Below are 20057 nucleotides of genomic sequence, written 5' to 3'. Positions count from 1 at the left end.
ACAATAGTTTTTGCATGGCTCTCGAAAATTCCTATATTAAAGTATAATATAAGTGCAAAAATAACTTGGCCGATAGCAATTGCTACCTTGTTAGAAATAAAGACTGAAATATAGTTACATTTCAGAAGGGCTATTCCCACATTAGTTTATTGCAAAAACGTTATCATTACTACGTGTTCAAAGATGTTTTCATTATGTATGCATGGTTAAGTTAGAAGACGCTGTTTGAGTAAGAAAACTGAAACCTTTGCCGCAGAAGCTTCTGGAGTGATACTATCACAATTTTTAAGAATAAAATTGAACATGCGCATTAGCATAGTATTGGAATTAGAAAATAACTTAACAAGCAAGCCGCAGTATGGAAATCGTCCACTAAAACTTCAGTTTTGGACCAACAGATTGTCGTTTCTTACTGATTTTTATGTTATCTTATGTTATTTTTACGAAAAATTGGACATAACGACAATCTGCTATAGCGAATAAATTTTTCGTCTCCCTCATGGTGGGATTAGCTTTCCTTATTCTCGTCCTCCACTTCACCCTGTCAATAACATCATACTACATCCTTCCACCTCATTTTGGGTCCAACTCTGGTTCCCCGTCCACGTACGGACAGGCTTGATCCTATGTTTTCGATGTACTCAAAGTGTGTTTTCACTCATGACTAAACCAGTGCAATCTATTTTATTGTGCCTTATCAGAGATTTACAAACAATGTACCCTTTATTTTGGTTTTTATTGGAATAAGTATAGTCCAAAACACAGAAAGGTATTTTTCATGAAAATGCTGATAGAGTGAGGAAGAATTTATGGCAAATTTGAATGATAAATACCTAAGTAGACTTACCCTGTATGGATTTCATAATGGATTTGGTACCAGGGAGGCATTGCTGGGGATGATGTAGATGTTGGTGCAGAGATGCATAGAATGAACTGTATCCCATCTATCAAGATCCTCTCTTATCATAACAGCATAACTGAAATGGGCTGGACTTGTGGTATAGATTAGTAACAGAGAGGTACCAAATAACATACTTGTAAGAAACCTTGGATGACAAAGAGGATGAGGAAAAGAAATAAGTTATTATGGCATTGTTACCACTATGTTATCTTCTATTCCTTGAACATCTTGCCTTAACCCTTCATCCTGAAATCGGCCTTGTATTTTACAGGCTGCCAACATGCCGGACTCGGAACTGTTCGAGCTGATCTCGGAGAACCGCTCCATGTCCCGTAAGCTATCAGATTACGGAGACCAGAAATCGACATCTATTTCTACAGCAAAACGATTGGCAGAGTTCTTGGGTGACCAGATGGTCAAGGATGCAGGTCTTGCATGCAGATTTATCATCTCCAAGAAACCAGAAGGTGCTCCTGTAACTGAGAGGTTAGTGGTTATTACTAGAAATTATAATGATTTAGATGTGCAAGTTGTTCTTATTCTTCTTCCTTTTTTGTGACACACTGAGCGAGTTGGCTATAAGGTAAGTGTGAGCTTGTATTCAAGTGAGGGATGGTTCGAAAATCACTGTCGGAAGCCCTGAAGATGATTTTTGGTAGTTTTCCATTTTCACACCAGGACTTCACCGTAAATAAGGCCATGGCGGCTTCCATCCTAATCGTAGTCCTTTCTCTTCTTTGCATCGCCACAAAAGTCCCATATGTAGGGCGATGGTTAACACTCTCATGTAAGCTAATATTTTGTTCTTGTCCATAGAGTTCAAGAGATTTTAACATAGGAATTTATTAAAAATTACTGCTTTTTACCTTCTTACCGAGCAAGTTGGCCGTGCAGTTAGGTTTGCATTGCTGTGAGCTTGCACAGGACATGTGATTGTGATGAGTGTTTTAAAATCCTTCCTTGTCTTGAATTTCATGCTTGCTTCATATACTTTTGCTTTTTCATTTTATTCATGTCTTGCCTTTACTTCGATTTTGACTGACGTTGGTCTCTGGTAAGACCGAAACTAGTTCCAACAAATATATGTAACTTTTTTAAGGTTACAACAAACAGTATTGAATAGGTGGAAACTTTAGCTTTTGTTTTACACTATGTCAGCCTCATGTCGGTAGATTTAGTGGCATGTAAAACAACTTACGTGGAACAAAATTCCAGCACCTCGGCATCCAGAAAACCATAAAAATTTAATTTGTGAGATGTAAAACAAATAACATTATTATTATCTAGAAGCATGATTGCTCGAGTGTTAAGTATTAAACCCCTTGGAAAAAGAAAAGAAAAGAATTGCTTCCAGCTTTTGAAATGTGGCTGTACAGAAGGATTTTAAATTCTCGTGAGTTCAACATATTGTGATGGCATCTATCACTTTATTGTTAGCCTGGCCCCTGTCTCGAATGACGTTGCCAAGTTAGTGGTCCCACTTGCTCGCTGCACGACTAACCAATCAGGACGGAGTGAAGAGTGGAAAGCCAGGCCCTCTCCGAGATCTTCCTGGATACCTCTGGCCACTGATGGAAACCTTGAGACAGTTGTGAGGCCAAGAGTCTTCTGGGCTTAACCAGTTTCCAAACTGTTCTGAAATTACTAGGCCTCCCTATTTAAGGCGGAACAGACAAGATTGGTTAGTCAGTCAAGTTTGATTGCTACTGAGGAGTGCTGTTATGGAGTACTGCGTGTGAGTGTACTCCCATTTAGTTCACACTTAGTTCAGGTTAATCGGTGTCAGTCCGAGTTTCATGCTATTGAACGAGTACTGTTGAGGAGTGCTGTGTGTGTGTACTGCTGTATGTTCACGGTTCACCGTTTCAATGCTGAGAGTGTTCTATCCACGAGGCTACCGTTCTGTTCTGTCTTTCGTCGAGGAGTTTAGTCTCTTGTGTCCATCTGCTATGGAATGAACGTTTGTGTCTGTGGTGCAGCATGAGATAGGCTGGTGAGGGATCGGCAAGGTGCAGTGAACAAAGTCTGTTGTGAGTGTACACATACAGAGTTATGAGACTGTGCTGTGCACAAGATGTGAACTGTGTGGCTGTGATGGTGTGTAAGGAATTAGTAGTAAAACTTTCTATATTCAATTTTATTCATTACTCATGTATTTCCTTTCAACTGCTTAAGTTTTCCTGTATGTTTAGGATAATGGTTTGTCATTGTAGGGCAATCCCACTGGCCATCTTCCAGTCCGAACCAAGCGTGAAGCGCCACTTCCTGCGCAAGTGGCTGAAGGACAACTCCATCTACGATGTTGACATCCGTCAGGTGCTGGACTGGAATTATTACATCGAGAGACTTGGAGGTGCAATTCAGAAAATCATCACAATCCCAGCAGCCATGCAAGGGGTGAGCAGGTTTTTTCCTTCTCTATGATAATATATTAAACTTTTGGCATCAGCTGCTACCATATTTAGTCACGTATATCCTGCACTTTTCTCTGAAAATTCGAGCTTAAAAGTTGCAGTGCGAAATATTTGCCAGAAGTTAGTAAATCAAACTTGATCAGAATTTAAATACTTTCTAGAAGTAACAAAGCCTCACAGTTTTGCATAATAGATTATGCACTTTATTATGTTCTGTAATCCGCTATCGAATATTAACAAAAGTATTTAAGTTTGTAGGATTCCATTCACAGCTGAATACTCTTCCCTGCTGTAGTGTACATTGAACTCCATCATATTAAATTCTCGGCCCATGGAACGATTACAGCGTTTCTCTGCTGATTGGTTCATTGAATTTTAAAACCAGCGCTGCTCCATAACTCACCTATAAGCGATGTCGTGCTGTAAAGAAAATTACAGTATCGAAATCCACTGGACTTGATATTACACCTTTGTTTTTTTGCGTCGCACCGACAACACAGATAGGTCTTATGGCGAAGATGGGACAGGAAAGGGCTAGGATGGGGAAGGAAGTGGCCATGGCCTTAATTAAGGTACAGCCCCAGCATTTGCCTGGTGTGAAAATGGGAAACCACGGAAAACCATCTTCAGGGCTGCCAACTGTGGGGTTCGAACCCACTATTTCCTGGATGCAAGCTCACAGCTGCGCACCTCTAACTGCGTGGCCAACTCGCCCGGTTATCCACCTTATGTCTCACACGTACGGTATCCTGAAATTGCAGCCAGTTCAACTGTGTTGCATATCGTCTAGCTCATTAGGCCAAGGAATTCCCTAGAATCCAGAATTACCTACCTGCCTTTAACCAAATGAAGGGAAGAGAACTGTTGTGATTAAGATCAGGGGAGGATTACAGGAGACAGTTTAACCTTGAGCTGAGAGTAGTGGCGTAGTATGTACCTTCTCATACCTGCCATATTTATTTGACATCGATTGTAAGCTGACCCACAGGAAATCAGAAATGAATTTATAAAATTTTAAATTAATGAAGTACTGTACACAAAGCATAAGGAATAAATTTTCTGCCATTTAATTGTTTATGCAAACTGGTACAGAGCCTACATTATTTACTGTTGCGTACTGGAAAACAGGCATTCTTATGGAGCTTTCAAAGAAACACCTCACGAGTTATTTATTTTCTCAATACGGTAGAACCTCGATTATACGTTCCCGGAAACTACATTGTCCAATATTATTCATTCAAATTACGTGGTCCCACGAGCATCCTAATAAAATCACGTTATATAAATCCTGCATTATCTGTTCCTTGAAGAAACGATTTCCCGTATCAACCATCCAGAAATTTTAAGTCCCATCAACGCTAAATCTTCAGCCACGCGTTTTTCAAGAAACTGTTTCTCACGAAAGGTCGGCTACGGCATACTTGCGGATCTTCGTGTTAACATCCCGTCATTGAGGTAATTTGAGGAAGTACTATACCGGAAAAGCGATCGGCAGTGAACATGCATACAGGACCATCTTAGCATCGCATTCGGGTGGTATTTGTTTAGAGAATCAAAATCATAAAGCAGAGAGTGTCCACAACAATTAGAAGGAAACAGAGCGCATTTCGACAGCTCTGTCCAGGGTTAGGTTTTTTTTTTTTTTTTTTTTTTTTTGTAGTTGAGTGTATCGCCGAACAGGTTTTCAGCACTTCCCACAGGGCACCGTATAGTCACTGAACTTTCAGGCAGGAATCGAAACTGCTCCTTCTTAAGTAACACAAATTTAGTATTTTAATATTATCATATACGATTATGTTATCGAGACCAGAACAGATTTTTCACCTATGGCAGGTTTTGGGATTGCCTATTACTGTTTTGGTCCTAATATAAGACTGGGAATTTCACTTTTTTGTGTTAAAATGTTATAAAAACTGCAGTCGTTTTATTTGTGCACGTTACATTAAAAAACTTTGTATCATTTAGCACTCGTACCGATTTGTACAGCGAGCGCGCTTTCCAGCTGAGCTCAAGGTCGCGAATAACCGTAATTTCGGAAGTTTTGATGATATTTTTTCTCTTTCCAATTTGATTGTGATTAGTGACGGGCAGAATTGAATATAATGCATTCGAGAACTTGAGAATCGATACTTATATTCAAAACCATATTCCCGAGTTCAACATAACCTTTAAAAGTCGATGTAGGCCTAATTTATGCGGTACAAGATTTCCGTAAACTGACTACGAACAGTATACCGGTGATCAAATTACAATGGAAGATTTTTAAAAAAAAAGGGGGATTTCGCCATCATGTTGGGCGCTTTTGTATCCAATGTGCTTTATTTTATTAGATTAGAGAATTAAAAACTACTTGTGGTCGATTGTTGTTTGGCTTGGTGTTATTAGGTTTTTCGAACAGTTCGACTGTTCAAAGTTGCTGAACTGAAAGAAGTTTTCAGAGGAAACTGACGAAGTTTCCCCAGTAAAACTTTATGTAAAGTTTCAAGATTTTTAAATTGTGTACCGGTATTCATGTTTGAGGCAGCCCTGCGGTCGAACTTGCCTGCCTCTCACCCGGAGGGCCCGGGTTTGAATCGCGGCCAGGTCAGGCATTTTTACATGGATATGAGGGCTGGTTCCCGGTTCACTCGTTCTACGATTACCTTTAATTGAGGCTCTATTTAATGGTGAGATGGTGCCCTGGTCTAGAGAGCCAGGAATAACGGCCGAGAGGATTCGTTACACTGACCATGCGTCACCTTGTAATCTGCAGGCCTTAGGACCGAGCAGCAGTCTCTTAGTAGGCGGAAGGCGCATTGGGGCTGTAGTTTGGTTTGGTTTAGGGGTGCTTTTAAGATTATAAGTATACATATTTCTTTTTTGTGATGTTCAGCGAAATTGTTGATGTTTCATTCATTCCCGGATTTTCCGTTTTCCCATGTACGTTTTTTTTTTCTGTGGTCCCTCCAAAAACGGAGAATGGAGGTTCCGCTGTATTTGCGGCAAGAGCTTTCTTTTCAACATGAGCAATATCAGCCTCTCCTGCTAAATCTATGCTGGTAAGTTGTTCATAACCTGTCGGCAACAAGTAGTTAATTCTGGTCTGTTTTGTCATCATTGCCAACGGCCGTAGCCGTGTTGAAACACCGGATCCCGTGAGATCTCCGAAGTTAGGCAACATTGGGCGTGGTCAGGTGTTGGAAGGGTTGCCACGCGCTGTTGGTGGGGGGGGTGTAAGGGAATGGAGGAGCGGAAAGGAACTGGCCACCCTACTGCACGTAAACTCTGGCTCAGGAACACCTCTGCAGAGGTTCGGACCTGCCTTCGGGCAGAATAACCCTTGCCTTGCCTTGTCATCATCATCTGATCCTGTGCCAAGCATATTGGGCAGCAAGCATTTTTCAGCAGTGACAGTCATCTGCAGTGGTTTCAGCTTCAACCCAAGAAATGTTGAACTTTCTAAGATCTTCTGTGAATGTGTGATGGCAATTACTTCATGGTCAGCTATGTTTCCTTTTCCCTCCAGGTTCCACCATAGTGCAACCATTGAATAAAGGTACTCTGTTTGTGTGCATAGGATATGGCCAGTGAGTTTTTTCTGACGCTCAGTTACAGTAGCGGAAAGGAGCTATTAGTCCGATCTGAGTTATATTTCTTTATTAGTGATATGATCACAGTATGAGACGCCAAGAATTCTCCAGAAGCAATGTTGTTGAAAAAACACTTAGCTGTTCAGTCATCTTGGTTATAAATTTGTATGTTTCACAGACCATTTATTGCAGTTGATTATTATATTATATTGTATTATTATATTTTTATTGTTACAAAGTAAAGCTGTCATTGATCAAACTGTACACATGTGCTCTAATATAGCTAATGACAGTCGAATCTAATAATTGATTCCTTTCTCTTTGCCTCCATAATAATACTGGCAAGTTAGGTGAACTGTTCAAGTTATTCTGTATACAACATCACTCATCCCTTGCTTTTTTCCTTGCTATTGCGAATAATGTAGAGAATATCATAATACCAAGGCAAGTTCCTTGACCGAATGTTATAGAGAAAAGGCCTTTACTTGTGCATCTGAAGATGGTATGTATGTATGTTCAGTCTGAAAGCGATGCTGCTGGTGGGATCCTCAACAGCTCTGCCATCAGCTGTCATAGATGGCCTAGGCATCACTGAAGAGATGTGAGGAGTGAGGTGGTAGTTTCCCGTTGCTTTCCTCACTGAGCCAGAAGTTGCTATTGCACATCAGTCTGCCAAGCCCACTGAAATGCATACACCAACCGACCCTATGAGCAACATTTTCACACCATTCATAGCAGGGACTGGCTGCATAAGGATTGGCATTACTAGCATCGCTCATACCTCAGTCACTTTCATATTGTCAAAGCCAAGGATAAGGCAGAGACAGATCAATGAAAGTAACAAAATTGCTCTACCCTATACCAGAAGACATAGTGCACTGTAAACTAGTGTTGGCTACTGAATGCATGATTCAAAGCAGTGTATCGATTCATTCAAGTGTCCGAGTGAATCGATTCACAGGAAAGGCGAGCTCACGGCACACAATTCAGCTTACTCCCAGCGGACAGTGCTGAGTGGCGCACTCACTGGACGTTGACGGGGAGCCGAGCTTCCGCTGCAGCGAGACAGTGTATCATGGCACATCGAAAGAATCGTGAACGAGCGCGGCTCAGTGAGACACATGATACACACGGCTCCTTATCGGCTCACTGGACACGCGGAGAGCCGAACTTCCGCTGCAGCGAGGCATACAGTGAATTATGGCACATCGAAAGAATCGTGAACGAGCGCGGCTCAGTGAGACACATGATACACACGGAGAGCCGAGCTCCGCTGCAGCGAAACATACAGTGAGCCATGGCACACGGAAAGAATCATGAACGAGCCGGCTCAGTGAGACACAAGATACGCACGGCTCCTTATCGGCTCACTGCAGCGAGACATACAGTGAGCCATGCTACACTGAAAGAATCGTATGCTATAATGGACTCTCGAGCTCAGCTCATTTGAAAATAATACCCATTTGCATTCACTGTCCTCTTCTTACAGGGAGGTTTAAATAATAGATGGATTTATTTGCAGTGTTAAAAAGGTAGTCACAACATAATTCTGAAGTAGCTAGTAAGTAGGTAGGCTATTAGGTTATACTATTTATTAGTTTAATGAATCTTCGTATTATAACTTAGTTGACATTTGACAGTTAAACTCGACTCTAGCCTGCCCTATGAGAGTCATGCTCATGAGTCATGACCACTCAAAAGTACCTGTCTTATATTGGGGAGAACGGCCCAGTATTCTCTCAGTTCATATGTCACATCGTTGCACAAGACTTCAATCATATGTGGACAGACGCAATAACAGTATGTTGAATCAGAAAACCAGCGGGCTACTGTACATCTCGGGTAGCCTATACAAAATATGACGATTTAAAAAATTCTCAGCTGATAGAAAAATACTTTTAAAAAAAGACTGAGGGAGTTGCCGTGCGGTTAATATCGCGTGGCTATGCGCTTGCATTCGGGGGATGGTGGGTTCGAATCCCACTGTCGCCAGCCGTTAAGATGGTTTTTCCGTAGTTTCCCCATTTTCACACCAGGAAATGCTGGGACTGTACCTTAATTCAGGCCATGGCTGCTACCTTCCTAAACTTTCCCACCCTGCGTCGCCAGAAACCTTCGATGTATTAGAGTAACTAGCATTTTTTCTAAGAAAGGAGTTCATAGTATGAAGACCAGATGGCAGCTGCGAGCACTGGATGCTGTTGCTGCTGTCTTACCAGCACATACTACAAAGATGCAGTAGGAGCGGTGACCAATGAGCCATGAATCGGATCACTGTATCGATTCAGTAACGTGAACGGAATCAAATGAATCGATTCAGTAAAATGAATCGAATGTCCCATCACTACTGTAAACACGAGGTCCTGCCAGCAAAGGCATGAAGGTGGTATACTTGACTGAATCTAAGGTAAGAGTGTATGATATGTCTTAGTAGACTCTAAGTTACTTTTCATGTTGTAGATTTCAAATCCAGTGCCTCGTGTGCAACACCCTGATTGGTTGCATAAGAAGATGCTTGAAAAGAATGACACCCTGAAACAACGACGCATCAGTGAAATATTCTTTAAGAAGACAAAAGATCCTGACCCACGACCAGAACAGGCAGAGGTAGGTAGGAAGCTCTCAAGCTTTTGTGAATTTTATTTTTGTCGTAAGGAGGAGGACAAAATGTGCATGTACAGGTATAGGAAACTAGGGAGCAAGTTGTCAATTAAAATCTGTTTCAGAGATAGCAGCCATTATGGATTATCTGTAATTATCATGGAATTACAACCAAAGCAAAATTGTTTAGGACAACAAAATACACATTCCATATACTGTATGTTAGAGCATATGAAGTAAGAACTTGCTGTCCTGTTTTTCCCTTCACAACTTTGGAATTCACTTCCAGCTGCTGTGAGGAACTCTGAGTCAGTGTCAAAATTTAAGAGATTACCTGTTGAATACTGCTGATTCTTTCGTGTGATTGGTTTTGTATGACAGGTTGTGTGATTGTGGTAGGTAGGCTATTAACATGGGCATTTTACTGTACAGTTGAAGAACACTGGTGTTGTTATAATTAATATTGGGTTAGGTTATTATTATTGTTATAGAGTAAATGTGCATAAGATTTAGCTTTAAACTCATGTACATACATCACTCTTTATGGCCATACTCGTATTACCGTAACTTTATTATATATGAGGTTTTGTTTATGCATTGCTTATATTTTTCCAGTTTGTATGTAACTTTTTCATTATGACTTAATCTCATTCTTCTGCACTTTTATGCTCCAGATTTCTTTTTATAGTCTTTTATTTGTTTAGCTTTCTTTTATTTTTCATTATATGTTCTTCATATGTGTTATTTAGCTTAGTTATAGTACATTTCTGTAATATATTTCCGCAAGTGATCCACGTTCGAGGTAATGTAGCAGGGTCCCTCCTTCGATGCCCGGCCCTTTTCATGTCGGACAAAGTTTCTTGTTTATTTATTTAAACAACATTATTAAATAATACGGGACATGTTTCGTTTAACTTGTAGACATCATCAGCTGTAAGATATTCAAGAAAAAGCTTAAAAAAGGACAAGGACAGAACAAACACAATAAAATAATAATAATAACAATAATAATAATGCTATTTGCTTTACGTCCCACTAACTACTTTTTCGGTCTTCGGAGACGCCGAGGTGCCGGAATTTAGTCCCGCAGGAGTTCTTTTACGTGCCAGTAAATCTACCGACACGAGGCTGACGTATTTGAGCACCTTCAAATACCACCGGACTGAGCCAGGATCGAACCTGCCAAGTTGGGGTCAGAAGGCCAGCGCCTCAACCGTCTGAGCCACTCAGCCCGGCACACACACAATAAAATAAATCGGTTGTCGAACACGTCAATCAAAATAGCGAGGATGTTCCAGATTGTTCCAAATACAATCATTCAAAACCTGTTGACGAAAAAACTTAAATTCACACACATGAGAACGATATAGTAAAGTTGTTGTTAAAATTCTTCTTGAGTGTGCCGTTGATATGCAGCAATCAGATGCGTCGGCAAAAGCTGATAATGAAGTGTATAATGTTATTTGTAGCAGGAAAAAGACGATCAACGAGCATGTGTAGGGAGTCCAGAGAGACCAATATGACGTTTTTTACATCTTCTCTCTGGACTCCCTACACATGCTCGTTGATCGTCTTTTTTCTGCTACAAATAACATTATACACTTCATTATTAGTTTTTGCCGAAGCACCTGATTGCTGCATATCAACGGCACACTCAAGAAGAATTTTAACAACAAGCTTTACTATATCGTTCTCATGTGTGTGAATTTAAGTTTTTTCGTCAACAGGTTTTGAATGTTTGTACTTGGAACAATCTGGAACATCCTCGTTATTTTGATTAACGTGTTCGACAACCGATTTATTTTATTGTGTTTGTTCTGTCCTTGTCCTTTTTTAAGCTTTTTCTTGAATATCTTACGGCTGATGATGTCTACAAGTTAGACGAAACATGTCCCGTATTATTTAATAATGTTGTTTAAATAATTAAACAATAAACTTATGGTATTGTAAAGGTGGAATATTGACTTAACCTTAAAGTATACGTACGACAATACGGACTTTACGATGAAATTTATTTTATGTATTGTCAGCTCGTATCGGGAAGAATATTTTCCAGTGTCGGTACTTCAAACCCACGTGTCTTACTTATCTGATGTATCCTATTTGACTTTTCAGAAAAAATTGCACCCCAGAATTTTACGCCAAATGACGATAACCGCAAATAAGTTGTACCAATTGTGTTTATATATAATTTTGTGTATCTTTTAAATGTAAATGCATTGTAAATAATTTGTAAATATGTAAATTCCTTAAATAATTTACGCATCCAAAATTTTCGCCTGTATTTTTCATCAAAAAAAGTGCCTTAATTACGCGAGAAAATACATTTTGATACGTGTGTCGGTGTGACGTGAATGTTATTATTCATATGTAAGTGTCATAAATGAGAATGATTAGGTACATTTTCTTGTAACCATTTTTATATTTTCTTAGTTTAAGATTAAAAATTTAATGGTCAATTTGCATTGTAACTGTAGATATGTATGCCTTTTATCCTGACCTTTTTTAACCTAGACCATGGTGGAATATATGTGATGAAATCCAAGAATTAAAAGAATCATCTTATTTTTGTTTTCTAAAAGTTGGCAGGTATGTTTTATATATGTATTAACTTGCAATTTACATAAAAGAGGGCCGCGAGCCCTAAATCAATAAGTGGAATGCAAGATTGCTTGTTTCTGTCCTGGCCTTGCATGCAAGGCAAATTTGTAAGTGAGCAAGTGCAAGAAGAAGAATTTGAGAGTTGCATGCTGTTGTGCTTTTGTGTATAAAATCATGAGATGTATTATGGCTGAGTATATATTAACTACTGCACAACATTGTAGCAAGGATGTAAAAGAGAGGGCATATCAGTTACTACTTCTTCTTGGGATGCCGTTTCCCTACAAAGGTTGGGGATCCAAAACTGGTAAGACCCTAATTAGAGTATGGTTCTGTTGTTTGGGAGTACTTGATTCAAGAAATAGAAAAGATCCAAAGGAACTGAACTCGATAGCTGTAGTCACTTAAGTGCAGCCAGTATCCAGTATTCAGGAGATAGTGGGTTGGAACCCCACTGTCGGCAGCCCTGAAGATGGTTTTCCATGGTTTCCCATTTTCACACCAGGCAAATGCTGGGGCTGCACCTTAATTAAGGCCACGACCACTTCCTTCGCACTCCTAGCCCTTTCCTGCCCCATCGTCACCATAAAACCTATCTGTGTCAGTGTGATGTAAAGCCAATAGCAAAAAAAAAAAAAAAAAAAAGAGAGATCCAAAGGAAAGCAGCACGATTTGTTGTGGATGATTTCTGATAAAAGAGTAGTGAATATATTAAAGAAACTATTTAAAATAGTTTGTTGGGTCCACTTTGTCAATACACTTTTAATGATTGAAAATGATTTATTCTCTCATACATGTTTCAGGAACAATATGCCTTCCTTTTTTCTTGACTTCATTGATGAAGGGAATGCACATTGTTCCTGAAATATGTATGATAGAATAAATCATTTTCAATCATTAAAAGTGTATTGACAAGGTGGACTCAACATGAACTATTTTTAATTATTTATTTAATACATTTGGGCAACCGAACTCTATAGCTGCAGTCGCTTAAGTGTGACCAGTAATCAGGAGATAGTGGGTTCGAGCCCCATTGTCGGCAGCCGTGAAGATAGTTTTCCATGGTTTCCCATTTTCACACCAGGCAAATGCCGGGGCTGTACCTTAATTAAGGCCACAGCGGCTTCCTTCCACTTCCTAGGCCTTTCCAATCCCATCGTCGCCATAAGACATATCTGTGTTGGTGCGACTTAAAGCAAATAGCAAAAAAAAAAAAAAATTTAGACAATTCAATACAGGATGAAATAAAATGCCTATTATGGATGTTTATCAAAAGAGTAGTGTACGAAACTGTTGGAAACTTTGTGCTGGGAAGGCAGGTTGGTAAGGGGCTGTTCTTCATGGCGTGGACTAGGGCCTATAGTTTCTGTGCAGAGAATGCTAGACAATTCTGCACTTCCCACTTTAGAGCAACAATTTAGAGAGGGTCCCATTTCTCTTTCAACATGATAATGCCTCATTATTTAAAACACATGAAGCGGCATCTATACAGGTATGATTTGATGACATGGAGAGTTGAAGATCTGGGTTGATCTTTGGGATGACAGCGAGCAAGACCACAATGTCTACAATCTGCTTCTGACCTGCTCAAGATTCTAGAAAAAAATAGAATTTGATTCCTGTGGCAATATACCAATGCCTGGTGGACAGCCTTCCCAGAAGAACTGCACCCATGATAGCAGCAAAAGCAGGACCAACATCATAATAGGAACATAGTTATTAGAGCTAATTTGCAAGTGGTCATAGTCTGGAAACTCTTGGCAATATAGTCTAAGTCAGCAGTGTCCAGAATTCCTCTCAGTGTGTGACTCAAAATCACTGGCCAGCACAGTTCTCCCTCCAATTCCATCTGTCTTTACTACCCCATCTCTTCAGGTGGCGGGGAAGTCTCCTTGTCCATCACAACTTTACAGCCCATGATATAACCTACTGGTATTTCTGTTGATATACTGTATAAACTTAGTAACTTTAGTATTTTCTGTTCTCCTTATAGTCGCAGAAGGATATGTTCGAGTCACAAGAGAACCAGGCGAATCCCCCAGACATCGAAGATCTCGGTGGCAAATCTTCAGAGCAAGCCAGTGCAGCAGGTCGGCCCGTGATCAATACTGTGAAACGGAAACGAAACAATGGTGCTATGAATGAAGATCAGCTGTCGCAGAGTTGGAAAGAAGTGTTGGGTCCACCACCACCCTTTGGCAAGACCAAGGTAAAAAACTGTTTTTTTATTTTAAAAAAATTGATGGTTGGTGCTCCATTGTCATTTAATAGATAAATTATTAATTTTATTATCATCTTAAAGAATCTTATTTACAGTAGACTCCCTCTAGTTTGGCCATCTCGGGCCTGGACCCCAGGCCGGACTAACGAAAGGCCAGACTAACCATCAATATGCTAGAAATACCAGTACAATGAAACCTCATTAGTGCATTCCTCATTAACACCTTTTCTCGCTTAGCATGTCGTAAATTCAAAGTCCCGATTCTCATCATATTAAATCTATATAAAAATACCTCACATCGCATCACAAATTTTCACTATTACCGCTTAGTACGATCACATTCTTCCTAGTTCTGGAAATGTTATTTGGCATCCCTTGTGTAAGGAATGTAATTTCTAACTCGGGTAAGATAGAGCCCTTGCCAGAGTTGCATGATAACAGGGAAAAACCTTGAATTTCTGAACTTCACTGGAAAAGTTGCAACTTCAGGGAGCAAACTGTTAGCCTCAGGAATGATCAGTTCTGCCTTCCGGTTAGCAGTGAGTCTGTTTCTGCTTGTATTTCGCATTCCATTCAGAAATTAGAAATGTATTTTTTGTGTTGAGTAATATAGTGAAGGGTAGCGAATATTTGTCGCCTGATAGTCTACATCTGGATTGGCAACATAATCATGTGAATTTGACTAGTGTGGTGCATATTTGTCTTGTGACAGTGTAGTTATGGATTCAGAAAAAGTCGAGAAATTCCTTACTAATGAACACAAAATTAAAATCCGTCAGAAAGTGGACTGGTGTCCGCATCTTTAGGCACGCAGATGTAGGGTGAATGTTGAGACTTGCACCTTCGAGTTTGTCTAATCAAAGTTTTATCAATTCAGAATGGCGGCCAATGTCGCAATCACACATAGTCGAGGTCGAGTGTAACCTCCAATTGATTGTCTAAGAGTGTGACCAGAAAGTAATGTTTAATAACCCACTGGTCCGAAATAAAAATCTTCTACTACCATTTGTTTTAGAAAGAGTGTGATCTGCAATAATACTTTGATATATTTTTGGGCCCCCCTGTACCGTATTTACTCGCGTATTAGATCCCTTTTTCTTCCACTTTTACAGTCAAAAATGGTAAGGGGAGTGTCCACTATGCAATAACCTCAAATTTTGTGCAGGGAACACATAGCTTCTAGGCTATAAGGAGCTATAAATTCTACATGTAAACATTCTACACTATTCTTTAACAAACTTATGAATGTATTTAAGTTATACTGGAAGGCATTATTTCTAAATGTAAAAAGACAATAAATATTGAACACGACTTTTAGGCCTACATATAAAGTAAATATAGGTATTTTTAGTTACTCGTATCACATCATTGATTCCATCTCATTTCCTCTGATTAGGTTGACGTCAGGAAGGGCGTACGATCGTAAACATTTGCTACGAAAATTTGTCTCACCTCATACTCGACCCCGCAGAGAAAAGGGATAAGTGTACCATATTGTCATATTATGCAGTATTGATAGAAAAGAAATGAATGGCCAGTCATTTGTCGTTGTCAGTTGAGCAGTAGGCCTACCGCATAGTAAACCTGAGTAAATCTAATCACTGCTTTCATTTGAATTATCGTTTTGTGTCTCCAACTTCCCTGTTATCGACATTTTGTCATTCCAAATGACGTCATCTTCACTGCTATCTTGTCCGCCATGCATCGAGAGCATTCGAGGTCCCGTCTTTATGAAACTTTAAAAAATAGTTTTGTTCCCGACTATAGAGTCCAAACATTGAGAATCTATTCCCAAATGGTTTCTGGAGACTTTTTGTATGTGTAGCAGAAGCCACTCCTTCCGAATAAAGACATGCTACAGAAAACATGCCAAATCACCAGCTGATAACTAGCGTATGTTACGAGTTGTACTTCTGAATTAATACATAGTGACCGGAAGCGTTCTTTGCATAACTGCGGCTATTGAAAGCGAAACCCTTATTTTTAATTATATTTCATGCATGTTCTCCACATTTATCACATTAGGATTTACCTAAACAGTTGTAAATGAGATAAGAAAGATCACATTGTTTAGGTTAGGTGCCAGAAGTTCCACGACAGGAAGATTAAAAGTAATCACAGGAAAGTTTACTGCATTTATGGATATCTACAGGTGTGGTGGTAATGCGTTTTATTATCATAATATTTAATTTAGTGTGATAGTTGTCTCCTTTTTTTTTATTAACGCATAGTATGTTTTGTTTGGAGTCTCCGAAAAATGTTAAGTGGGGACATAAAATTATTATTATTATTATTATTATTATTATTATTATTATTATTATTATTATTATTATTATTATTATTATTATTATTATTATTATTATTATTATTATTATTTGTGAGATACGTTGGCAGGTAAAACAATAGTTATGATTGAATTGTTTTTATCACGTTTTAAACCTACTTCTCTCCAAAAAAAGAACTTTATTGGCCCAAGTTACGAGATATTAAATGATCACTTTGTTAATGATCTTACCTGCTATATTAATAGCTACAACCGTGAATATTTCTTAATTAAAGAAAAGTCGTTTCCTCATCCTGAGATGGTGCAGCTCCTTTTAGACAGGCCTCAAGTGGGAGTTGCATGTACCACTTTTACCGCATATCAATCTTCCTACCGTTCATAAATCTCTGGCAGTACGGTACCACAAATCGAACTCAGGCTCCCGAGAACGGCAGCTAATTGTGCTAACCATTACGCTGGTGGACATTCTTAACTACAAAACACAGACATATATACATGAATGATGCATGCTTGCAATGCGCGGGTCGCACACGAAATCTATTTGCGTGACGCCATAGTGCTGCAGTAGGCCTACGCTACAGAGGCGGACATTTCTTAAATACGAAACACAGATTTACTGCATGACTTCGACGAGTGTTTTAATTCTTTGGCTCGTGCGGACGAAACTATTCACAAATTTGTGCGATGTAATCAGAGCTGCAGTAAGGCTTTTACCCGCTTCGAAGCGGAATCGTTGTTCTCTGAAGAATTACGTTGAGGGGTCTTGTATGCGAGATTTTTTTTTTTTTTTCATTTTCTTTGTCTCGAAAAGCCAGGGGGGTTCTAATACACGAGTAAATAGGTAAATGTTTTCACTGTTATTTTATAATCCCTGGCGAAAAAAGGTTTTCATATTTGTTTTTTCATGCTTTTCACATACTCTCTGGTTATTTTTAGAAACGGTAGATGTAGTTTTCACTGTACTCGAGCATACACAACTATAAATGCCATCATATCGGAAAAAATCGTATCTAGTGTTTCCATGTCCCTGTTGGATAGTTTTTAATTCAGTAGTACATTTTCTCGCTTAACACATTCTTTTTCGTTGTTCCCTGCAGAAATGTCTTAACGAGGTTTTACTGTATTTAGCTTAAGTGAAATACAGTACATAAATAAAGAACCAATTATAATGCAAGTAGTATTAATGTGTCCTTACCAAGTGTATACACCCGAAATGGGTTGATGTTGTCTTTATAATGTCTCCGTACATTATTGAAGTGTCACTTCTGATGAGATATAAACACTTGTGGTGGAAAATTAAATGCAGAAAAATATATTACAAACACGCAAGATTTAATTTGTAAAGGTACACTAACACTTCATGTGAACATCACAGACTGTCGTAAACAAAAGGAACTCGCAATACAGTACAGTACTGTGTTATACACTCAGCATACTTCAAACATTAAAAGAAATCGGTTGTCTTTTTCTGTTTTTTTGTGTCAGTTGCTTTTTAGAAGCAAAATCACGGCACTTGTTTATAAACATTATATCAACTGCTGTTGCTTCTGTCTGCTGCTCGATATAAGTCGTTCTTCCCTCAGCGTGACTCACTTTTCCCTTTTCATTCAAGGACAGGTGCCAGCCGGACTTTCCAGTGGCTGAGCTAACTGAAGGACACGATGGCCGAGGCAGAACAAAAAAAAAATGAACAGTCTCAATCAGCGACCATATTGTTCTGGAAATTGTCCTCCCATCTTCCTTCTCGTTCTCTTTTTTAGTACCTTTTCAAATATTCTTGATACCTGAGATATGAGTGCATTTCCACCAGAGTTCAATTGGTAGAGCAACCGACGCCAAATTAGGAGGTTGTGGGTTCGGATGTCGCTGGTGTCCAGTTGGCCATTTTTGTTTCTGTATTGAACATCTCTTCAACACGTACTACATGTACACAACACAACCTAATAAGTTGAAAGTTAATTGCAATTACAATGCAGTTGTGAAAATACAATATTCATAAACTATTTTTCCTAAAACTGAAATGTTCCTTGTGAATAAAGTTCTTGTCAAAATTGATGCACATGGCACATTTCATTTTTCAGAAGAATAGTTCTTAATGTGACAAGCATTTTAGACATTATTCAGTGTTTGTCTCTCTTTTTTTCTAAACATATTTATCATTTCAGCTATGTTTTTCATTAATTATATATATATGTATATATACAATAATTTTCACGGTTAAAGCAGGCCAAAATATCATAGCTGAAGCATGTACCTTTCAAATTTTGTTCTTGCTTTTAAAGATTTAAATAGAATAAGGTGGAACCTCAATCATTTCCTTTCAAGGAATATTTGTGTGACAATTAGTGACGATGATGGCATGTCCTTTTTTTAATATTTCGTGCATGTTCTTCCCTTCATTAGCCCAAACAGCCAGAAATTTACTGTAGTTTTGTCTAATCTGGACACACAAGTCCTTTTACAATAACTGTTGACGTGAATGGCTTGGCAAACTCTGAATGTTCCCACCCTCAGATATCCTTGGTATCAGAAACCAGTGTCATGGGCATAATCTCTCAATTAACAAGATCTAAATTATGGATGTGAATATGTTTTAATTTTCAGGAGGAACGTGAGAAGTGGATCCAGTTTCAGAAACGGAAGTGGGAACTGCAGGCTCAGCAGCGAGCAGCCCGCAGAAATAAGAGAGCTCGAATGGATGGTTCGGACTCTATGGGGAGTGGAGGAGGAGGAAATATGGGTGGGGTGATCCGTAACCCTACTACTGCTACTCTGGGTGGATTCCTGAAGAAGGCTCAACGCACACTCTTAGATTCTCCATGGCAGATTCTTCAGGTAAATAGATTCAGTCTTGAAATTATATTCTGAAGTGTACACACATTTTAACCATATGAGACGGTAAGACTAGTAATGGTATAAATAATTTATTTATTTATTTATTTATTTATGTATTTATTTATTTATTTATTTATTTATTTATTTATTTATTTATTTATTTATTTATTTATTTATTTATTTATTTATTTATTTATTTATTTATCAGCTGGACAAGAGGTCTTGTTTGATTAAAACTCCGGGTCTGAGCCAATATTTTGTACTTGTTCCCAGAATCCAAGTGATTTTAGAGATTTAAACAAAAACTCCTACTTTTTATATACTCAGTCTGTAGATTTTAACTTTTGATTATGCCATCTGAAAACTACACTCTTTATATTTATATCCCACTTACAGCATTCAAATATTTTGAATAGTGCATAAGTATTACGAAGTTCTTTATCAGTGTCCAGAGTTTGGATGCATCCAGAAACCTTGCGACGTGGAAAACTCCAGGTTAATCATTCTCATAATTTCCATTTGACCGCTGCGCTGCCACAGACGGATAGAGATGTGGGCCGGCTTTGCACCTAAGCTCGACCTTGAAGGGGCGGATGGGTACAATGGTGACATCACAGCTTACGCACAGTGG

General features: G+C 38.9%; 1 protein-coding gene across 1 annotated transcript in view; it reads left to right on the top strand.

Annotated features, from left to right (window-relative positions):
• The window catches only part of PolE1 (DNA polymerase epsilon catalytic subunit 1), a 127613-nt gene that overhangs the window by 39531 nt on the left and 68025 nt on the right, over positions 1-20057 (top strand). The window contains exons 16-20 of the mRNA XM_068229922.1: positions 1173-1387; positions 3115-3298; positions 9345-9495; positions 14108-14295; positions 19196-19426. Of these exons, the coding sequence (XP_068086023.1) occupies positions 1173-1387; positions 3115-3298; positions 9345-9495; positions 14108-14295; positions 19196-19426 (969 nt within the window). The remainder of the gene's footprint in view (positions 1-1172; positions 1388-3114; positions 3299-9344; positions 9496-14107; positions 14296-19195; positions 19427-20057) is intronic.

Source organism: Anabrus simplex, chromosome 12 (genome assembly GCF_040414725.1).
Source record: "Anabrus simplex isolate iqAnaSimp1 chromosome 12, ASM4041472v1, whole genome shotgun sequence".
In the NCBI taxonomy this organism is placed as follows: Eukaryota; Metazoa; Arthropoda; class Insecta; order Orthoptera; family Tettigoniidae; genus Anabrus; species Anabrus simplex.
Note: the sequence above shows the minus strand (reverse complement) of the source record. Positions and strands in the feature narration are given on the sequence as shown.